Here is a 20,506-nt window from a genome sequence, read left to right as displayed (position 1 = left end):
ATAAACTAACACGGAAATTAAGAAGCAGAAAGCCTAGGTCCATCCGCCTGAATAAGGGGCGGAGAGAGGCAGGCAGGTATCAAGGGGCGGGGGTGGGGGGAGACTTGATTTCTGGACTGGAGCCCACGCTTTTTCCTAGCCAATTGGTTGTAACCTCACCGAAACAGGCAAGAAATGGGAGAGTGCGCACGCAGGGACTTGTCTTTGACCTCGGGAGACCTCACCGAAATGCTGGACCCGGGGTCCCCAAAAGCAAGTGGCGCAGGAAACGCCACATCTCAATTTCGCACCTGCCCCGACTGAGAGCAAGACTACATTTCCCAGGAGGCCCCGCGGCGCGTACGGTTTCTGCCACGCGGCTTGCGCCTCCGCCGTCGGCCCGCTGGGGGCGCTGCGGCGACCCCTCCGCCGCCCCGTAGAAATCTCCGCGGCCCCGGGGCCGCTTGCTTCCTGTTTGTCGGACGAGGAGACATGGCGGCGGCGCCGGCGGCGGGGTCTGGGGCCGGCCGAGGGCGACGGGCAGCGGCAACGGTGGCGGCTTGGGGCGGATGGGGCGGCCGGCCGCGGCCCGGTAACATTCTGCTGCAGCTGCGGCAGGGCCAGCTGACCGGCCGGGGCCTGGTCCGGGCCGTGCAGGTACGAAGCCGGCCCGGAGGGGCGGGGCGGGGCGGACCGGGCGGGAGCTGGCGGGGGGCCGGAGAAGAGGCCTTTCCAGGCCGCCCGCAGTACGGGCCCGACCCCTCTTAGCCGGCCGCGGGGCCTCCCTGCAGGCTGTCCGGTTGCTGTCAGCCGCCGCGGGGCGGTGGGCAGCCGCCGGCTAGAGGCTCAGGTTAGGGGCCGAGCGGGCCTGGGCTGCATCGGGCATCGATGGCGTGTACGAGCCCTGGGCCCAGCTCCTGGATCCTCCCAACCCTGCGCCACGTCTGCACGCCTGGGGGACCCTGAGCGAGTTTGCTTTAGCTTCTAAGGGCCTCGAGTTTGTCCCCCATGAATTGGGTGGTGGTTCATTATTGCAGCCCCCGAACGGTTCCTAAGCCTATCATAAATGTCATTCTCTCAGAGAGGCCTTTTCTTGACACTACCCCCTACTCCACATCTAAAGTAGGTCCCCATTGTTATTCAGTCACAGCCCTGGATTCGTTTTGCTCACATTACTTTCTTAGTCTGTAATTACATATTTCTTTGTTGTCTACCCTTTTTCTTGCCTGTATCCCACGTTAGGCTGAGCTCCAAAGGGTGCAGTGTAGAGCGTCATGGTTAAGAGCGAGGTCTTTGGAGTCAGGCCTGGTTTCAAAGCCTTGCTTGATCAAGTTATCTTTTGGTGCCTCAGTTTTCTCATTTTGAAATGGAGATGATAATTAGTAACCTGCCTCTTAAGGTGCTGTGAGGATCAGTGGAGACCGTTCTGTAAAGTGTTAAGTGCGTTTTTGTTGCTTAGTAAGAGTTGAAGGATAATCAGTTAGTTAATGGTATCTGGCTTATAATAGGCGCCCAATATATGATTAGTTTTTTTTTGAATGAATGAAAGACATTGCTTTAGGGTAAGGCGGGATGGAAAGACTTGGGCTTCTCCCTCTGTTACCCCCCTTTCATTCCCACAACTTAGGTTACAAACACGCCTGGAAAACATTAGCTTAATTTAAAGACAACTTTTGCATATAGAAACTTCTCGAAGGTTGCAGAAGAAACTAATACAGTGGTTGGTGGGAATCAGTGGCAATTGGGTAGATGGGGGAGAGAATGGGAGTGAGATTTTTTGCAGTGTGTTATATATATCTATATATAAACTTGAGCCATTTCAGTATTACTCATATACTTAAAAGGATAGAATAAAGATAAAAACCAGGTGGTCTCTGTGTTAACAGGTTATAGATGAAGAACCAGTTCTGGGTGAGCAGTATTTTCCTGAACATCAGATAATCGTAGTTGAGCAACTTTTTCCCCCTGCATTCTTCTCTATCTGCCTTAACATCCTGGAAAGACTTGCTCTTTAAACCAAAATGCCTTACCTAGCAGGGTTGTAGGGACATGCAGAAAGGGAGTTAATTCACCATCACTGAGCACATACTTCAGATCAAACATTGTGGAAGGTATTCAAACAGTGTCTTCATTTAATCTTCAGTCTTTCGAATGAGGTGTCAGGACTCCTGTTTCAATGCAGATGAGGAAACCGAGGCTCAGAAAATTTAGGTGATCTCTTACTAAACACTTGCTTATCCTTTACATTCTGAGGTCAGTAGGGAGCCACAAAGGTCATTTGGCATCATAAATGAGACAGTTTAGGACACTTAATTTGTTTCCAGTGATGGATGACTTGGAATGGGAGGAGATTGGAGAAGCTCACCAGATAGAAGGGTGCTAGAATATTCTTGAGCCTGGTTTAGGGTGAGTATTGTGGTAATCAGAAGTTGTATGCAAGTGTGGAAGCTCTTTCCAAGGTTAAGATGGAGAGATCTTCATAAAACTCTGGTCAGGATAAAGTGGGGAATTTCATCTTCCAAATGTATCTTTTCTTGGTGACTTTGCCTGATCTCTTCCTTGCTTCACATACCCCACTTTCCTCCCATTATAGGTAAATTCTTCACACACAAGCATTTCCATAGCACAGTAAGTATGTCCATTATGGCGTATGGTATACTGGGAAAGACCCAACTTGAAAAAAAAATTTAAGTTGTTGTGAACACATAACATGAAGTTTCCCGTCTTACCCATTTTTTCTCAAGATTTTATTTATTTGACAGAGAGAGAAATCATAAGTAGGCAGAGCAGCAGGCAGCGAGAGAGGGGGAAGCAGGCTCCCCGCTGAGCGGAGATCCCAACGCAGGGCCTGATCCCAGGACCCCCGAGATCATGACCTGAGCCAAAGGCAGAGGCTTAACCCATTGAGCCACCCAGGCACCCCTATTTTTCTTTTTTTTAAAATATTTTATTTATTTGACAGAGACACAGTGAGAGAGGGATCACAAGCAGGGGGTGTGGGAGAGGGAGACGCAGGCTTCCCACCGAGCAGGGAGCCCATTACGGGGCTCTGTCCCAGGACCCTGGGATCATGACCTGAGCTGAAGGCAGACGCTTAATGACTGAGCCACCCAGGTGCCCCTCATCTTACCCATTTTTAAGTGTACAATTTGGTAGTATTAGGTGTGTTCACATTGTTGTGAATCAGAGCTCCAGGATCTTTGCGTCTTGCCAGTCTGAAACTCTATACCCATTAAACATCTCCCCTCCCACCCCCTTGCCCCCAGCCCCTGGCAGCTACCATTCTACTTGTTGTTTCTATGAATTTGACTACTTTAGATACTTCATGGAAGGGGAATCAAGCAGTATTTGTCTTTTTGTGACTGGATTGTTCCATTATCTTGAAGTCCTCAAAGGTCATGCGTGTGGTAGCATGTAATAGGATTTCCTTGGAGAAGACCGTATTTTAGAGGAAGGTGGACCTAGATTGAACCCTAGTTCCCTCACTTACTAGTTGAGTGTCCTAGGTTATGTTAGTTAAACTTCCTGAAGCTCTGTTTCCTTATTTCTAATGTGGCAATAATAATATCTATCTCATAACGCTGTTTGGAGGATGAAGTGACATCATATGTCTAATAACCTTGGTCAGGGGCCCCTGGGTAGCTCAGTGGGTTAAAAGCCTCTGCCTTCGGCTCGGGTCATGATCTCAGGGTCCTGGGATCAAGCCCCATGTGGGGCTCTCTGCTCAGCAGGGGGCCTGCTTCCTCCTCTCTCTGCCTGCCTCCCTGCCTACTTGTGATCTCTGTCAAATAAATAAAATCTTTAAAAAAATAAAAACAATAAAAAGCTTGGCCAGTGTGAGGCAGATAGTGGATGTTCAGTAAATAGTTGCGGTCAGCTTGTTAAACTGGGCTTCTTAAGGGACTTTGTGTCTGCAGAGCCTGGAAACAGTGTCAGGCTCTTGATACCCAGGACTCAGAAGATTGAATTGAATCGTGAGGGCTCAGTCTTTCTCCTCAATTCTGTCTCTACTCCTGAACAGTCTCAGGGTTTTAAAGAGTTCTAGAGTCAGATATCCTAGGTTTGAATCCCAGCTCTGGTGCATACTTGCTGTCTGCGTTTGGGCAAGTTACTTAATCTCTATATGCTGCAGTTTCTTCATTGTGAATCAGAGCTAAACAGTTTCTTCATTGTGAATCAGAGTGAAATAGGGCTAATCGTGAGACAGCCTATAAGGCTGTGGTAAGGATCAAGTGAGTTTGTATATATAAAGCACTTAAAGTGGTGTTTTAAAACGTAGTAAGCATGCTATGAAGGTTAGCGAGTATTGTTTAACAAATTCTCTATATTCTGATAGATTCTAAATCTATATTTCCATCCAGATTTCTCCCATTAGCTCCAGATGGGTATATCCAAATATCTTCTCAACACCTCCGCTTAGATGTCTAGTGGGCATCTCAAACTTAATATAAAATTTCTGATTCTCTAATTCCTCCTTCACCAAACCTGATCATCCCCAAGTCTTCCCCATTTCCCTGAATGGGATTTAGAAGTCTGGAGAAGACTCCAGACTGCATGATTTAGAACGGGCCTGTGCTATGTGGATTTTGTATATTTTCTTTTCTCCCATTTAATTTGTCCTCTATCAGGGTAGCAAAGTAATGCTGGGGCAATGCTCTAGTGTGTACAGAGCCTGCGTACGTTTATCAGAACGTTTGATCCTTACAGCAAATCAGATCTTACAAATCCCTTGCCTAAAGCCCTCCAGTGGCATCGCTCTGCAGTTACATTCCTTACGGTGGGTGCACAGGACCTGTGTGATCAGTAGGAGGTGAGGGAAGGGGATAGATAGGCAAAACCCTAGGCTCAAGGCAGAGTAACTCAAACAGATTGTGTCCCACCACCCCTAGAGCTTGTCCTTCAGTATGGCAATCTGGTGACAAACTAGGTTATGGCATCTTTGTTCTACTTCCCAAATGCTAATCATTGCTTCCTTCATGATTATTGGCATATGTAATTTCTACCCGAACGTTACTTACTTCATACTTTAGATTGACCCCCCACCCTTGTTTTTTCTTTTTTTTAAGATTTCATTGAGCACAATTGTTTTGACCTCATCATCCTAAGCATTAGTATTTGTGAAACCTGGGGGTTTAAGTCAAATACAGTGTTCCTTTGCCTGTCAAGAGTAATTTGGTATTGAAAAACCCCTGGATATGATAACTTCTCATAAATTAAAAATAGAAATACTATTCATTTTATCAAGAAGCTCTTGTATTTACAAACTGTTAAGATTCACTCTTAATTATATTAAAACAAATCTCATTAAAGTGGACACAAGTATTCCTTGGTTAACAGTTATAATCAGAATAACCTTGGGGCCCCTCAGTGGCTCAGGTATGCCTTCAACTCATGTCATGATCCCAGGGTCCTGGGATCGAGTCTTGCATCGGTCTCCTTGCTTGGCTGTGAGCCTGCTGCTCCTCTGCTTGAGCTCTCTCTGTCTCTGACAAATGAATAAATAAAATCTTTAAAAAAAATTAAAGAATAACCTAACAAAGTATTTTATTTTCATGAATTATTTTTTAAGACAGCTATTTACTTGAATTTAATATGATATTGTAAGACACAAGATATCTTACCCTTAAGACTACAGTGCCTGGGTGGCTCAGTCAGTCATCTTCCTTGGGCTCAGGTCATGATCCCTCTGCTCAACGGGGAGTCTGCTTCTCCCTCTCCCCGCCCCCCCTCTCCTGGCTCATGTGCTGTCTCTTTCTAAAAAAATGAATTTTAAAAAAGATATCTCACACTTAGGACTAAACAAATAAGATACACATTTATGTTTATGAAATTCAGCCTTTATTTAATAAGAAAAGCAGTAAAGACAAAATAAGTCAATGAAAACTGGGTGTCTGGAAATGCCACATCCACTGAACAGGTTGACAGCTTAGGCAGCATGATGTAAGAGATTATCACTGCTATAAACTGTCAAACCACAAGTACTCCAAGAGAAGAAACCCGTACAACTCCTGCCAGTAATTCAGCTTTGAAGATGACTGGATTGGTGGCTCTTTCATCATAGTAATCAGCTGTTCACAAGGAAAACAAAATCCAAGTGATTATTTTTAAATGGGAGTAAATGCCTTGTAAGACAATGTAGATGTGGTAAAAGAAATTCCTCGAGTAGTTGAATATTTGGACTACGATAGGGAAGCTCTCTGGGTATCATGAGCCTTGTAACTAAAAACAGCTGTGCCCTGCCCCACTTTTTGCCCCCAAATTCTGCCCTCCCCACACAACCACTGCCCAAACTGTAGCTGTTTTTGTTTGTTTGTTTGTTTTGCAGGGGAAGGGTCCTGCAGGAAACAGGATAGCCAGTATTTCTTTTTCTTTTTCTTTTCTTTTTTTTCATTTTTAAGATTTTATTTATTTATTTGACAGAGATCACAAGTAGGCAGAGAGGCAGGCAGAGAGAGAGGGCGGGGGGAAGCAGGCTCCCTGCTCAGCAGAGAGCCTGATGTGGGGCTCAATCCAAGGACCCTGGGATCATGACCTGAGCTGAAGGCAAAGGCTTTAACCCACTGAGCCACTCAGGCACCTGTCTTTCTTTCTTTTTCAAGATTTGTTTTTTTATTAATTTGACAGAGAGAGAGAGGGAACATAAGCAGAGGGAGAAGCAGGCTTCCTGCTGAGCAGAGAGCCCAATGCAGGGCTGGATCCCAGGACCCTGGGAATATGACCTGAGCTTAAGGCAGAGGCTTAACCCACTGAGCCACCCAGGCGCCCCAATAGCCAGTATTTCTAAGTAATATGTTTTTAAGGCTGTTTCTTGACTTCAGTTTTAGACATTATCTGTTTTCTTCCCTTGTAAACTCGGATTTAATTCACAACATGCTATGCCACATGTTTCTTTTTGATTCTTCTAATGTAGTTAAGTCACAATTTGGGCTATTAGTGTTAAATATTTATATGATCATGATGATATCTATTGGTTATAGTAGAGCCATATGGTATATGACAGTATATGCTTTGTGTATTTTTTTGTTTCCTTTTGAGTTAAAAGCTGCTGTCCCCCTCCCCATTGTTTGAATTGAGTTATAAATACAGAATTCACCCTATTTGGTGTATAGACGCATACTTTGTTCCGTTGTGCTTTGTCTGTTGTGCTGATGGATACTGCATTTTTGCAAAATTGAAGGTTTGTAATAACCTTGCATCAAAGAAGTCTATTGGTGCCATTCTCCAACAGCATTTGCTTACTTGGTGTGTGTGTCACATTTTGGTAATATTCACGGTATTTCAAACTTCCATTATTATTATTATAATATAGTGATCTGTGAAAGATCAGATGATAGCATTTTTTAGCGATAAAGTATTTTTTATTCTTTAATGAAGACATGTACATTTTTTAGACATAATCTCACACTTAATTGACTATAGTATAATGTAAACAGAACTTTTACATGCACTGGAAAACCAAAGAATTCATTTGACTCACTTTATTGTGATGGTCTGGAACCCACAATGTCTCCGAGGTATGCTTGTTAGTTCTATGAGTTTTAACAAATGCAGTTGTGTGACGACCGCTAGGGTTAGGATATAGAAAATTTCCTTGTAGTAGTTAACCCCTTCCCTAGCCCCATCCTCTAGCAATTGCTCATCGGTTTACTGTCCTCTTCCTATACCCTTTTACATATTCTCATTGCAATGGAACTGGACTATATGTAGCCTTTGAGTCTGGCTTCTTTCACTAGAATAATGTCATTCTTTTAAAATTTGCTTTGGTTTTTGTGTGCTTATAATTTAGTCCCAATTCTAAAACTTTCTTTTCTTTCTTCTTCTTCTTCTTTTTTTATTATTTTTTTTTTATTTTTAAAGATTTTATTTATTTGACAGAGAGGAGAGACAGCCAGAGAGGGAACACAAGCAGGGGGAGTGGGAGAGGATAAGCAGGCTTCCCACAGAGCATGGAGCTGATGCGGGGCTCTATCCCTGATGTGGGGATTCTGGGATTGTGACCTGAGCTGAAGGCAGACTCTTAAGCAACTGAGCTATCCAGGCATCCCTAAAACTCTTTTTTTCCCTTCTTGGAATTCTCCATCTTCCTTCAATTTGGATTAGTTCCTTGCTAGAACAGCTATACATCTGAATTCTTGGGATTTCCCTTCACCAAATTCAAGGTGTTTTATTTTTATTGTGTTTTAGATCCTTGGTTTCATGAATCCTGTCTTTCTTGGGGGAGTGCATTCTTTGGTAGCCTCCTAAGAAAGAGTACGTGAGAGGTGGCTTTTTTTTTTTTAAGCTTGCATGTTTGAAAATGTCTTTTATTCTTATACTGGTATATTACGTTTAGCAGGATATAGAATTCTAAGTTGGAAGTTATTTTCCCTTAAACTTTTTAATGGTTTTATTCCATTTTCTTTAAGCAGTTGGTGTAAATGTTGACAGGTTCTGTTCTGATTCCCATTCCTCAGTATATGACCTATTTTCCCATCCCTCACCCCCTCAAAGCTTTTAGGATCATCTCTTTCTGGCATTCTGAAATTTAATCATGGTGAGAGTCTTTCTTTTTTATTCATTGTGCTGGACATTTTGTGTAAGTACACATTAAAATGTGTGACTAAAAAATAAATACGTAACAACTATTAAAAAGTCACGTTCATCACCTGGCATTAATTTCCTCTGAAAAATACACTGTTCTCTTAGGGTCCTATTTTTATTTTTTAATTTTTAAACTTGTTGAAGGCCCTCCTATTTTTAAAAGCCATTTTCTCTCCTATGATTATGTTGGCTATGATTGCTTTAGAGAACTTTTTGGAATGGGGAGAGTTGAGTTGGTTCTGAATAAGAGAATGTGAACAGAGTTGCAGAGAGATTTCTGGCACTAAGAATGCCATTGAGAAAGTCTTCGTAATTGGCCGTTGGAAGACAGCGAAGAGACAATGAAATGGTTGTATGGGAGATAGTGGGAGACAAGTATAGATACGTTGGGAATAAGAATGAGAAGGTAATTAATATTTATTGAGCATCTACCAGTGCCATTGTGCAGAGACCTGTTTGTTTATTAAATATTTGACCTATAAAAACCTATATAGCAATGCCCAACAATATTACAACAATACCCACGTACCTACTCCCAAACTTAAGACAGTACCAGTATATTTAATGTCCTTTCATCTCATTCCCTCTTCACCAGAGGTAATATGTGTTTTGAATGGATAACATACGCACATACACACATGGGTTAGAGAAAATTTCAAGTCTCCCTGCAGATAACCCACTATCACCTCTGCTAGTACACTCCAGTTCTACTCCCAGAGGTAGCTATGGTCATTGATTTCTTACGTATCTATCTATAGACATGTTAAATTCAGAAAAGCAAATGTGTCTATATAACTTCTTTTTTTCTTATGCAAGTGGTGTATAATGTACATACTTTTGTGCATTTATCTTTTTTCACTTGAAAATTTATCATAGAGATCCTTCCATAATCAGTACATACAAATCTATTTTGTTTCAGGCCTTTAAAAAACGTACTGTGTTGAAATATAACATACAAATAAAAATGCACCAAAAATATGTGTACAGCTCAATGAATAGTAATAAACCATCAGCTATGTAGCAGCCAAGCAGATCCTCTCTATATCTCTAGTCTACAGCTCTTTTCCTCCTCTCCAAATGAAATTACTAGCCTGACTTCTAACATTGTACTTAGGTGTACTAGTTTCGGGGCGCCTGGGTGGCTCAGTCGGTTAAAGCCGCTGCCTTCGACTCAGGTCATGGTCTTAGGGTCCTGGGATCGAGTCCCACATCGGGCTCTCTGCTCAGCAGGGAGCCTGCTTCCCCCCCCCCCCCCCTCTCTCTGCCTGCCTCTCCATCTACTTGTGATCTCTGTCTGTCAAATAAATAAATAAAATCTTTAAAAAAAAAATAAAAGAAAGAAAAAGGAGAGAGGGGAAAACCCAGCAAGGAGCATTTCTGGTTATTTGTCTCACACTTTGAAGGAGAAGAAGGAGCTTTCCAGGTTACGACAGAGGACATTTTAGGCAAGGAAGAACATGTGCAGAGAGACATAGAGAACATATGCATTTGGAGCCCAAAGTGTGCACTGGGGAAGAGATGAAGCTAGAGAGGAGGTCGGGAATAGGATGCAAAGGCTGCTGTGTCACAAGGCGAGGAGCTGGACTTTTCACTTGCAGGCTGCTGGGGAGCTTTTGAAGGTTTCTAGAAAGAGACCTTTGAATTGCTTCTCCTGGGTATGTTTAGGAGGCCGCTGCTTTCCTTTGCCACGCATGCTAGTTGTTCTGTCCTCATCAGCGAAATGTTCTTTTTCTTTTTTTCTTTTGCTTCACAGTTCACAGAGACGTTTTTGGCAGAGAGAGACAAACAGTCCAAATGGAGTGGGATTCCTCAGCTGCTCCTGAAGCTGTATGCAACCAGCCACCTCCACAGTGACTTCACTGAGTGCCAAAACATCCTCAAGGTAACTCTTAGGGGCCTTGGAAAGGCTGCATTCAAAGCCTCCAGGTGACGCAGATGTCTGTTTTTCTTCCCTTCAGTCTGCTTTTTATTTTATTTTATTTTTTTTTTTTTAAAGATTTTATTTATTTATTTGACAGAGAGAGATTACAAGTAGGCAGAGAGGCAGGCAGAGAGAGAGAGGAGGAAGCAGGCTCCCTGCTGAGCAGAGAGCCCGATGCGGGACTCGATCCCAGGACCCTGAGATCATGACCTCAGCCGAAGGCAGTGGCTTAACCCACTGAGCCATCCAGGCGCCCTATTTTTATTTTTTTTAAATATTTTATTTGTTTATTTGACAGGCAAAGATCACAAGTAGACAGAGAGGCAGGCAGAGAAAGAGAAGCAGGCTCCCTGCTGAGCAGAGAACCTGATGCTGGGCTCCATCCCAGGACCCTGGGATCTTGACCTGAGCTGGAGGCAGAGGCTTTAACCCACTGAGCCACCCAGGCGCCCCCTTCAGTCTGCTTTTTAAAATAGCCTGTTTTTATTGTGTAAGCTGTAGAAAATTTGGGAAGTTCAGAAAAATTACAAAGAAGAAAATAAAAATTAACTATAATCCCACTACCCAGAGATAATCACCATTAAGTTCCCTGTGTCTGCCCTTCTGGGCTTTATTCACACTTGTTTTGTGGCAGTGCTTGCTTAATTTGGGAGGCCGACCCTATGTCCTGGGATTGGGATGACCTTCATTTTGAGAAGGATTTTTAAAACTCCCATACTGCCAAAGGTTCAGGGAAGTGACTTTGTGGTTGTTGATCCATTATGACCAACATAAGAAGATGAAGGAACTGGGATTGGTGGTTGGGAGAGGGATGGAAGAGTGCAGAGAGATGCTAAGGCACTTGTTCTCAAACTTGAGTGTGTCTCAGAATCACCTGGAAGGCCCACATGCTTGCCGGGAGTTTATGGTTCACTAGGTCTCGAGTTACTGTATCCAAACTTTAGCGTCAGAGGTGGGTCCAAATTTGAATTTAGATGACCAGTACTAGTTGCAGTTAAAACTCATGTGAGTTACAGTTGATTGTAATAAACCTTGATATAATGTTCTTCGGAAGTAAAGTTTTGATTATTATATCACATAAGTCATTCTAAAATACAGTAGGCAGCAAATAAGCTTTACCTTTAAGAAGAGATGTTTTGTCTGTACTTTTCTGTAAATTTAAAATCATTTCCGAATAAGTTTATTTAATTTAAAAAAGGTGTTTTTTATTCTTAATATTATAGTCTGAATGGGACAGAAATAGTTAGAGTGTGCAAGGAATTATACGTTACACTTGATTCCTGCAAAATCTCTGAGGTACGGGGTAGAAGGAAGAGAGAAATTAAGGTTTGTGAGTACTTACTGTGTGGTCACTATTTCTTTCTTCATCCAACACATGCTTCTTTGGAGCCTCTGTAGCAGGCTTATTTAATTCTTATGGTAACTCTATGACACAGGTGGTCTACTTACTTGTTTTAGTCCAGAATACTTCTGATTGTGAATGACAGTGGCCCACTCAGACTAGCAAAAAAGATCCTTTATTGTCTCACAAACTGGAAAGCACATGTGTGAATTCAGGGGCTAAACAGGGTTAAGCTATCCTTTTCTTAGCTTGACATCTGCGTGTGGTCTTATCTTCCTCCATGTGATCACAGTGCTAGGGGGACATTTCTACAACTTGGGCCAGCCACAGAGGTGAGGGAATGAGAGACTGTTGGCGAGGCCTGGTCACCTGCTCCTGGGGCTCGCACTGAGGTGCTTGGTGGCAGCCCCAACAGAACTCTGTGGAAAGTGGGGAGGGGCCTTTGCCCCAAGGAAATGGGGCTTTTACTTGAAGAAGAGAAAATGAGATAGTGGGCAGGCAAACCCAGATGTCTTCTGTAATTCCCTTTTTCAGTTGAAAGAACAGCCTCAGCAGTAACCCATCCAAAGCCTATGGCTATCACATGATGAGTCCAGAACTGTCTTCCTCCTAAGACCAGCTTCAACTGTACCGTGTTGCCAGCAGGAATCACATCCTAGTTTTACAGTTGAGAAAAATGAGACCTGGGGAAAATGGTTCAGTCTCTCGGAAGTGGTTCAGTCACTCATTACGTGAGCCTGGGCAACTTTGTGATTTTGCTTTTCACATAGGATATGGGTAAAACTCTACTCACATCATTGAATTATTTTAAGGATTAGATGGGCTGAAGCACCAAAGCCTGGTGCCCAACATATAACCGGTTGTCTGTAAGAGTTCTGCTTTTTCCTGGTATGTGGTGCCTGGACCAGCAGCATCAGGAGCCCTTGGCAGGCTGTTGTAAATGCACATTCTCGGGGCCACTCCATGCCTACTGAATCAGAAACTCGCCCATGGGACTCAGCAGGAGGGATTTTAACAAGTCCTTCCAAGTGATTCTGATGTTCACCACTGTGTGAGAACTACTGCCCACGCCCATTGTGTTCCTTCTTCCCTCAAGATCCCTGAAGAGAGAGCCTAAGAGTAGGGTCCTGGGTTCTTCCCACACTCTGTTTCACCCCAAATAGTTACTTCTTCTTCTCTAAGTGCAAACTCTGGAGCCAGACTTCCGACAATTAAATCCTGGCCCTATCACTTAGCAGCTGTGTGACCTTGACAACTTCTTTGTATCTCAGTTTGCTTATCTATAAAATTGGGGTGATTAATTACTGTTATCTTGTAGGTTTGTGGGATTAAAAGGGGTCAGGCATGAAGTACTTAGAACCATACCTGGTACATAATCATTAAGCAAGTGAGCTATTGTTTCTACTTAAATGTTGATCATCATATTAGGTTTTCTGTAAGATTATTATCTTTTTCTGCTGTTGTCACTGGGGGCTATCTTTGGGCTCATGGGCATTCAGGTTGTGACTAAAATGCAAACTGTTGTTTTGGTGTGTGGTTCCTCTTGGATACTAAAACTGAAAGTCTCTCTGTAAACTTTTTTTAAATTAGGAAATTTCTCCTCTTCTCTCCATGGAGGCTATGGCATTTGTTACTGAAGAGAGGAAACTTACCCAAGAAACCACTTACCCAAATACTTATATTTTCGACCTGTTCGGAGGTGTTGATGTAAGTAGTTACTCATTACTACTACTGCTTAATGGCTTGAACGTTTAATTCTTAAAATGAGAGAAGTGAGACATTGTGGAATTTACAGTAAACAGTTCAGAATTTTAATCTTTAGAAGGTCACGGGCACTCACCTCTGTTGAAGCACCATAGCTTTTACATGAGAAGAATTGATTTATTTGAGTTGATAATATTTCCGCTTTTTTTTTTTTTTAAAGGCACAAAGTGAAAGGTGTGTCTCCTATTCCCCATCCCCTCCTCAGAGGCAGCTGTGATTTCTAGTTTTTCTGTGTCCCTCCAGAGATGTTCTGTGGTAATTGTGTGTGTGTGTGTGTGTGTGTGTAAACCCACCATTCTCACCTTGGGTTTATTTTCTCCTTACACAGAGGTGGCATACCCCGTTTACAGATAGCACTGCTCTGTACCTTGCTTTTTTTATGTAATTCTCTAGCTTGGGGATAGATTCAGTATATGTAAATCTACCTCATTATTTTAAATAGCTATATAGTATTCCCTGGTATAATTGTACCATAATTTATTTTCCCCAGGCCCCAACTGCTGGGCATGTAGAGTTTTCTCACACCTTTGTTTTTACAACAAAGTTGCAGTAAAGGCTTTTATACATGGGAGTATATATGTATGGGACCAAAACATATGTGTGCTTTATTGTTTATAAACTCATTAATTATATACCTAAGAGGTTTTATCAACTTACATCCCCAGTAACAACGTGTAAGAGTATCTGTTGTCCCACACCATCACCAACACAGTGTCTATGTGTGTGTCTTTATGGATGTGTTATTGAAGTCTGGCTGGTAGAAAAGTATACCAGTGATTATCACAAAGTAACTTCACCTTTGTCACTGCCACCCAAATCATGAAATGGAACATTATCGGCTCCCAGTAGCCTCCTTTACCTAATGGTAAATTTTAAGTATTAATTAAGTAGATAAGAGAAAAATGGTATTTCTTTAGTTTCTTAAAAAGGTTTATTGAGATATAGTTCACATACCATACACATACCATACAGTTTACCCACTTAAAGTATGCAATTCAGTGGTTTTGGTAAATTCATAGATAGTGCAACCATCAGCACAGTCAATTTTAGGATATTTTTATCACCCCAGGATAAACCACTTATGTTTTAGCTGTCACTCCCCTACACACCCTTATCATAGACAACTTTTACTGTTTTCCCGCTCTATAGATATCCCTGTTCTGGACATTTCATCTGAATGGAATCATGTAATATGTGGTCTTCTGTTACGGACTTCTTTTACTTAGCTTAATGTTTTCAAGTTCATCCATGTTCTAGCATGTATCAGTACTTTTTTCCTTTTTATGGCTGAAGAATATTCCATTGAATGGATATACTACATTTTGTATATGTTTGTCAGTGATGGACTTTTGGGCTTCCACCTTTTAGCTGTTGAGAATAATGCTGCTCTCAGTGTCCATGACAGCCAAACTATTTAAAGAACCTAGATGTCCGTCAACAGATGAATGGATAAAGAAGATGTGGTATATGCAGCCATCAAAAGAAATGAAATCCTGCCATTTGCAGTGACGTGGTTGGAACTAGAGGGTATTAGGCTGCGTGAAATAAGTCAGTCAGAGCAAGACAATTATTATATGATCTCCCTGATATGAGGAATTGAGGCAGGGTGGGGCGTGGTGGGGGTAACGTATAATTCCTTGCACACTGTAACCAAGCACCTCAGTGTGAGCCCCAGGAGCAGGTGACCAGGCCTCGCCAACAGTCTCTCATTCCCTCACCTCCCAAATGAAACAAGATGGGATTGTGAGGGAGACAAACCGTAAGAGAGACTTTTAATCTCACAAAACAAACTGAGGGTTGTTGGTGGTGGGCGGGGAGGGATAGAGTGGCTGGGTTATGGACATTGGGGAGGGTATGTGCTATGGTGAGTGCTGTGGAATGCATAAGCCTGATGATTCACAGACCTGTACCCCTGGGGCAAATAATACATCATATGTTAATACAAATAATTTAAAAAAATAATACTGCTCTTAACTTCGTGTCCCCCTTGGTGCGTGGACATATGTTTTTATTAATTTGGGATGTATACCTGGAAGTGGGTTTGCTGGGTCATGTGGTAACTCTTAAGTTTAATCTTTTGAGGACTCTAGACTGTTTTCCAAAGCAGCTGCACTGTTTTAAGTGCCCACCTATGGTGTATGCATGTTCTTATTTTTCCACATCCTTGTCAACATCTGTTGTTTGTGTTTTGGTTATAGCCATCTTTGCGAGTGTGTATTTCACTGTGCTTTTGATACGGGTTGTCTTGATGGCTAATGGTGCTGAGCATCTTTTTATGTGCCTACAGGTTATCTGTATGTCTTCCTTGGAACATAGGAATGAATTTTTTTTTTTTAAGATTTGTTTCTTTATTTCAGAGAGGGTTCACACTTCCTGGTGGGGGAGGGGCAGAGGGGGAGACTCTTCAAGCAGACTCCCTGCTGAGCTCAGAGCCTGACAAGGAGCTTGATTTCACAACCCTGAGGTCAAGACCTGAGCTAAAATCAGAGTCGGCCACTTAATTGAGCCACCTAGGCACCCCTCGTTTTCCTATTTTTTAATTGGGTTGTCTTGTGCATTCTAAGAGTACCTTATGTATTCTCTTCGTAGTTCTTAAAATTTGCCGCCTTCTGTCAGCGGGATTGAATCTCTTTGTGTGTGTTTATAAGTAGTTCCTTTTCTGCCAGTTACCTCTTCGTAGCTTTTGCATCCTTTCCTATTTGATTATCGGGTCTTTCTCTTACTGATTTTCTGTCTTAGTTCTTTGGACTGCCATAAAAGACCATCACAGACTGGGTAACTGATAAGCAAAAGAAGTCTCTTTCTTATAGTTCTGGAGGCTGGGAATTCCATGCTCCTGACACTGGCAGATTTGGTTTCTGGTGAAGGCCATCTTCCAGGTTGCAGACTGCCAGCCTCTCCCCGTGTCCTCTCATAGTGGAAGGGGCTAGGGAATCTCTCAGGAGCCTCTTTTAGAAGGGCATAATCCCATTTATGAGGGCTCTGCTCTCTGAACCTAATCAGCTTCAAAAGGCCCCACAGCTTAATGCTGCCACATTTGGCATTGGGATTTAACATGAATTTTGGGAGGACACAGAGGTTTAGACTGTAGCACTTTGTGATTACTCAGTTTTTAAAGGTCATTTGTTATATGTGCTGTATTTTTTTTTCCAAGTTTGAGAATTGAATTTTGACTTTGTTTATGGTACTTTTAAATGTAGGTCGGGGGCCTTACTTTTTAGGTTATCAGATTGCTCAGTCTTTCCTTTTATGGCTTCAGAACTTTGTTTCTTGCTTTTCCTGCTGGTGGATTATAAGCTGTGTCTCCTTTCTTGGTAATATTTTTAAAAGTTGTTATCATATATGTTTAAATTTTTGTACCATGTAATGAGTGAGGGACTGGGATCCTACTCCTCCAATCCCCCATATCTGTCCTTATTCCCAGGGTGTCATGGTTATTTTGTATCTTGATCTGGCTGGTGACTGTACAGGAATGATGTTCACTTTGTAAAAACTGGAGCTGTATATTTATGGTTTATACTTTACTGTCTCCGTATGTTATATTGCAATTTATTTATTTATTTAAAGATTTTATTTATTTATTTGACAAACAGAGATCTCAAGTAGGCAGAGAGGCAGGTGGAGAGAGAGGGGAAAGCAGGCTCCCTGCTGAGCAGAGAGCCTGATGCAGGGCTCGATCCCAGTACCCTAAGATCATGACCTGAGCCGAAGGCAGAGGCTTAACACACTGACCCACCCAGGTGCCTGTTATATTGCAATTTAAAAATGGTTTCCTTAAAGATGCCATTTGCCATGAAAGTAAAGATCATTACACATTTGCAGCCATAGCATCAGCCTTAGCCTTCATTCCCTAATTGTTGCTCTGCATTGCCTCTCCTTAGCAGCTCTAGTGGTCTCGCAGCGTGGCCTTAATGGCCAGCATGAGGGGCCCTTCACCTCTGAATTGTTCATCAAGGAATTTATTTAATATAAACCAGTAGATTTATGGGAGGATAAAAGAATAACGTGGGTTTCTAGCCGGCTATCTGTTGGCAGTGACTATGTGGTTTTCTGTTGCAGGTGCTGGTCATGGACACTTTGCATCCTAGTTTCTTGATTTTGTTTGGTTTTGGTCTGCTTTGTAGAAGATTAGCTTCTCCAGGAATTTCAGTCTGTTCATAAATATGAGCTTTTGCTTGGGACCTTTTGCTCTTCACTTACCTTAACTTGGATGCATTTGTTCTTGTCGAACTCCCTTGTCATCTTGCTCTTGGAAGTATTTTTGAGACTGAGCTCTTTATTTCTTCCTCTGCCAGTCACTAGCCAGGCCCCAAAGTAACCCTCTCTTCAGTCTGCTGCCCAAAGCTCAGCTGAATTGCAATAATTGGGAGTGCTGCTGGGTAGACCACTCCTTTGTCAACCCTGACGTGAAGCGTCAGGGTCAGGTAGGTAACTTACTGGAGCATGGAGGCCCAAGTCAGCTGACCTGTGTAAATTAAATGCCTGCAGGGACTGTGGAGAAGTGGAGAGTGACCTCTTTTATGGGGAAGTGACTCTTGCATGCCCATTGATTGCTGTTGCCCTGGGGCAAGTGGGAAATCTAGATTCTTTTGCAAAATCTCCCAGCTTTTCAGTAGGTGTGGATCAAATGAAATGTCTGTGGGCCAGGTATAATCCATAGCTTGACATCCAAGAACTTTTAATTTATTCATTGACTTAGTTTATCTTCCATGTGGAGTGAATTTATATTCTGTGCAGTTGAGCATCTTTACACCTTTGGATAATTGTGGGAGGTGAGGCATCTCTTTTGAAAACTGTAGTATGGCTTAGTCCTTAAAGGTCATTACCCATTTTTGCCTTGTTTACATTTCTGTAAATCTCTCATGAAGATGTAGGTCAGAATGCGATGAAGCTCTGTATGCGAAGATGCTTAGTATAGCTTCATGGATAGTAGTTAAAAGTGTCCATCAGAAGGAAGGTAATTTTTGTTCTCTGTAAGGTCAGTAGTTATATAATTGATTTTCTGTTATTTTCTAATCTTTACTAAATTAGTTTTTTTTTTTTTTAAGATTTATTTATTTATTTATTTATTTGACAGAGAGATCACAAGTAGGCAGAGAGAGAGAGTAGGAGAGAGAGAGGGAAGCAGGCTCCCCACTGAGCAGAGAGCCTGATTCGGGCCTGATCCCAGGACCCTGAGATCATGACCTGAATTGAAGGCAGAGGCTTAACCCACTGACCCACCCAGGTGCCCTACTAAGTTAGTTTTTACTCTAATTCTATTTTTTTCCTTTTTTCTGCTTTCTTTGGGTTTGTACCTCTTCTTCCAATGTCTCAATGTAGAAGGTTAGGTTACTGGTTTGAGATAATTCTTTTTTGTTTTTTTGGTTTTTTAAGTATAAGCACTTAAAATTATAAATTTCCCTCTAAACACTGCTTTAGCTGTATCATAAGTTTAACTGTATTCTTTTATCTCAAAGTATTTTTCAGTTTTCCTTGTGATTTCTTCTTCAACTCATTGATAAATTAGGATTTGTTTTTTAATTATCCACATTGGTGAATTTCCTTCTGTTATTTTTAATTTCATTTCCTTGTGCTCAGAGAATATGCTTTGATAAGTTCAATACCTCTTAATTTATAAGGCTTGTTTTATGGTCTAATACGTGATTGATCTTGGAAAATATTCCATGTGTGCTTGAGTTGAATGTATATTCTGTTGCTAGGCAAAATGCTGTATAGGTGTCTGTTAGAGCTTGTTGGTTTATAATGTTCAAGTATTCCTGTTTCTTTGGTGATGCTTAATTGTCCATTATTAAAGGTGGAATATTGAAGTGTATGTTATTTTTGAATTGTCTGTACTTAGCTTCTGTCAGCATTTGCTTCATGTATTGTGAGGCTTTGTTGTTAGGTGCATGTATTTATAATTGTTCTATCTTCCTGATTGATTGACCCTGTTCTCATAATAAACTGTCCTTTGTCTCAGTCGAATGGGTTTTAAATGCATGCTTATTGTAAAGAGTGTAAGCAAAAATTATGTGTCATATTAAAAGTATGTAAAATGTAAAATGAATGCATAACATCCCCATCCCCTGTAGAAATCTGTATTAAGAGTTTATAAGTGTATCTTTTGAGATTCTGTTTTTATTAACTTATGTCTGTAAAAGAATATAAATGTTCTTAAAGCAAAAGAGGAATCCTAGTGATAACGTTCTATAGCTTTTAAAAAATTAAAACCGCATTGGATCCCAGAGATTATCTAGTCCAACATGCTTATTTTGTTTAAATGAGATAACTGAGGCCATGGAGGGATATTGACTTGCCCAAGTTGACATGGGGACTAGGTGGCTGAGCTGTGACTGAGGTTTCCTGACCCTTGGTACAGTGCTCATTCCCGCAAGCCTCACTGCCTTGTGTCTGTGTTGGGAACCAGAGGGTCTTTTAGTGCTGCGACAGGTATTTAGGTCATCATTTGTCATGGCAAAGATTGTTTTATAAGTTGTGCTTGGAGTTTATTTTGAACATTTTACCCAATTTTCTTTTCTTTCTTTGTTTCCTTTTTATCTTTCTTTCTTTCTTCCTTTCTTCTTCTTCTTCTTTTTTTTTTTTTTAAATATATAGCTCCTTGTAGAAATTCTTATGAGGCCTACGATCTCTATCCGGGGACAGAAACTGAAAAGTAAGTATACTTGCAAGCCACTGGTCCTCCTTCGCAGCTTGCTGATGTGATGTGATTCCAGAGACTTTTCTTCTTCCTACTCCTAGCTCAGCAGTGAGGGTCTGCCTTCCAGCATGTGCTCTCCACCTACTACCTAAGAGCTCTCTTTCTTCATTTTGTACTAGGTAGAAATACAGATCTGGGGCTATAAAAGAAAAAGTGTGAAAGCCACTGGGCTAAATGAATTGCATCGTTGTAGTTTCTAATTGTCATGGGCCCAGCTTTT

At 41.8% G+C, this 20,506-nt stretch overlaps 1 protein-coding gene across 1 annotated transcript in view; it reads left to right on the top strand.

The window, feature by feature from the left end:
- The first annotated feature begins 402 nt into the window (after positions 1–402).
- LOC101671791 (transient receptor potential cation channel subfamily C member 4 associated protein) overlaps positions 403–20,506 on the top strand; it is a 66,774-nt gene continuing 46,670 nt past the window's right edge. Inside the window, exons 1-4 of the mRNA XM_004746569.3 lie at positions 403–636; positions 10,313–10,441; positions 13,413–13,529; positions 20,184–20,241. Of these exons, the coding sequence (XP_004746626.2) occupies positions 472–636; positions 10,313–10,441; positions 13,413–13,529; positions 20,184–20,241 (469 nt within the window). The 5' untranslated portion in view covers positions 403–471. The remainder of the gene's footprint in view (positions 637–10,312; positions 10,442–13,412; positions 13,530–20,183; positions 20,242–20,506) is intronic.

The sequence above is a fragment of the Mustela putorius genome, unplaced genomic scaffold (genome assembly GCF_011764305.1).
Source record: "Mustela putorius furo isolate JIRA1106 unplaced genomic scaffold, ASM1176430v1.1 tig00000743_pilon_pilon_pilon, whole genome shotgun sequence".
NCBI lineage: Eukaryota > Metazoa > Chordata > Mammalia > Carnivora > Mustelidae > Mustela > Mustela putorius.
The sequence above is the reverse complement of the archived record's forward strand: the minus strand, read 5'-3'. Positions and strand labels throughout refer to the sequence as shown.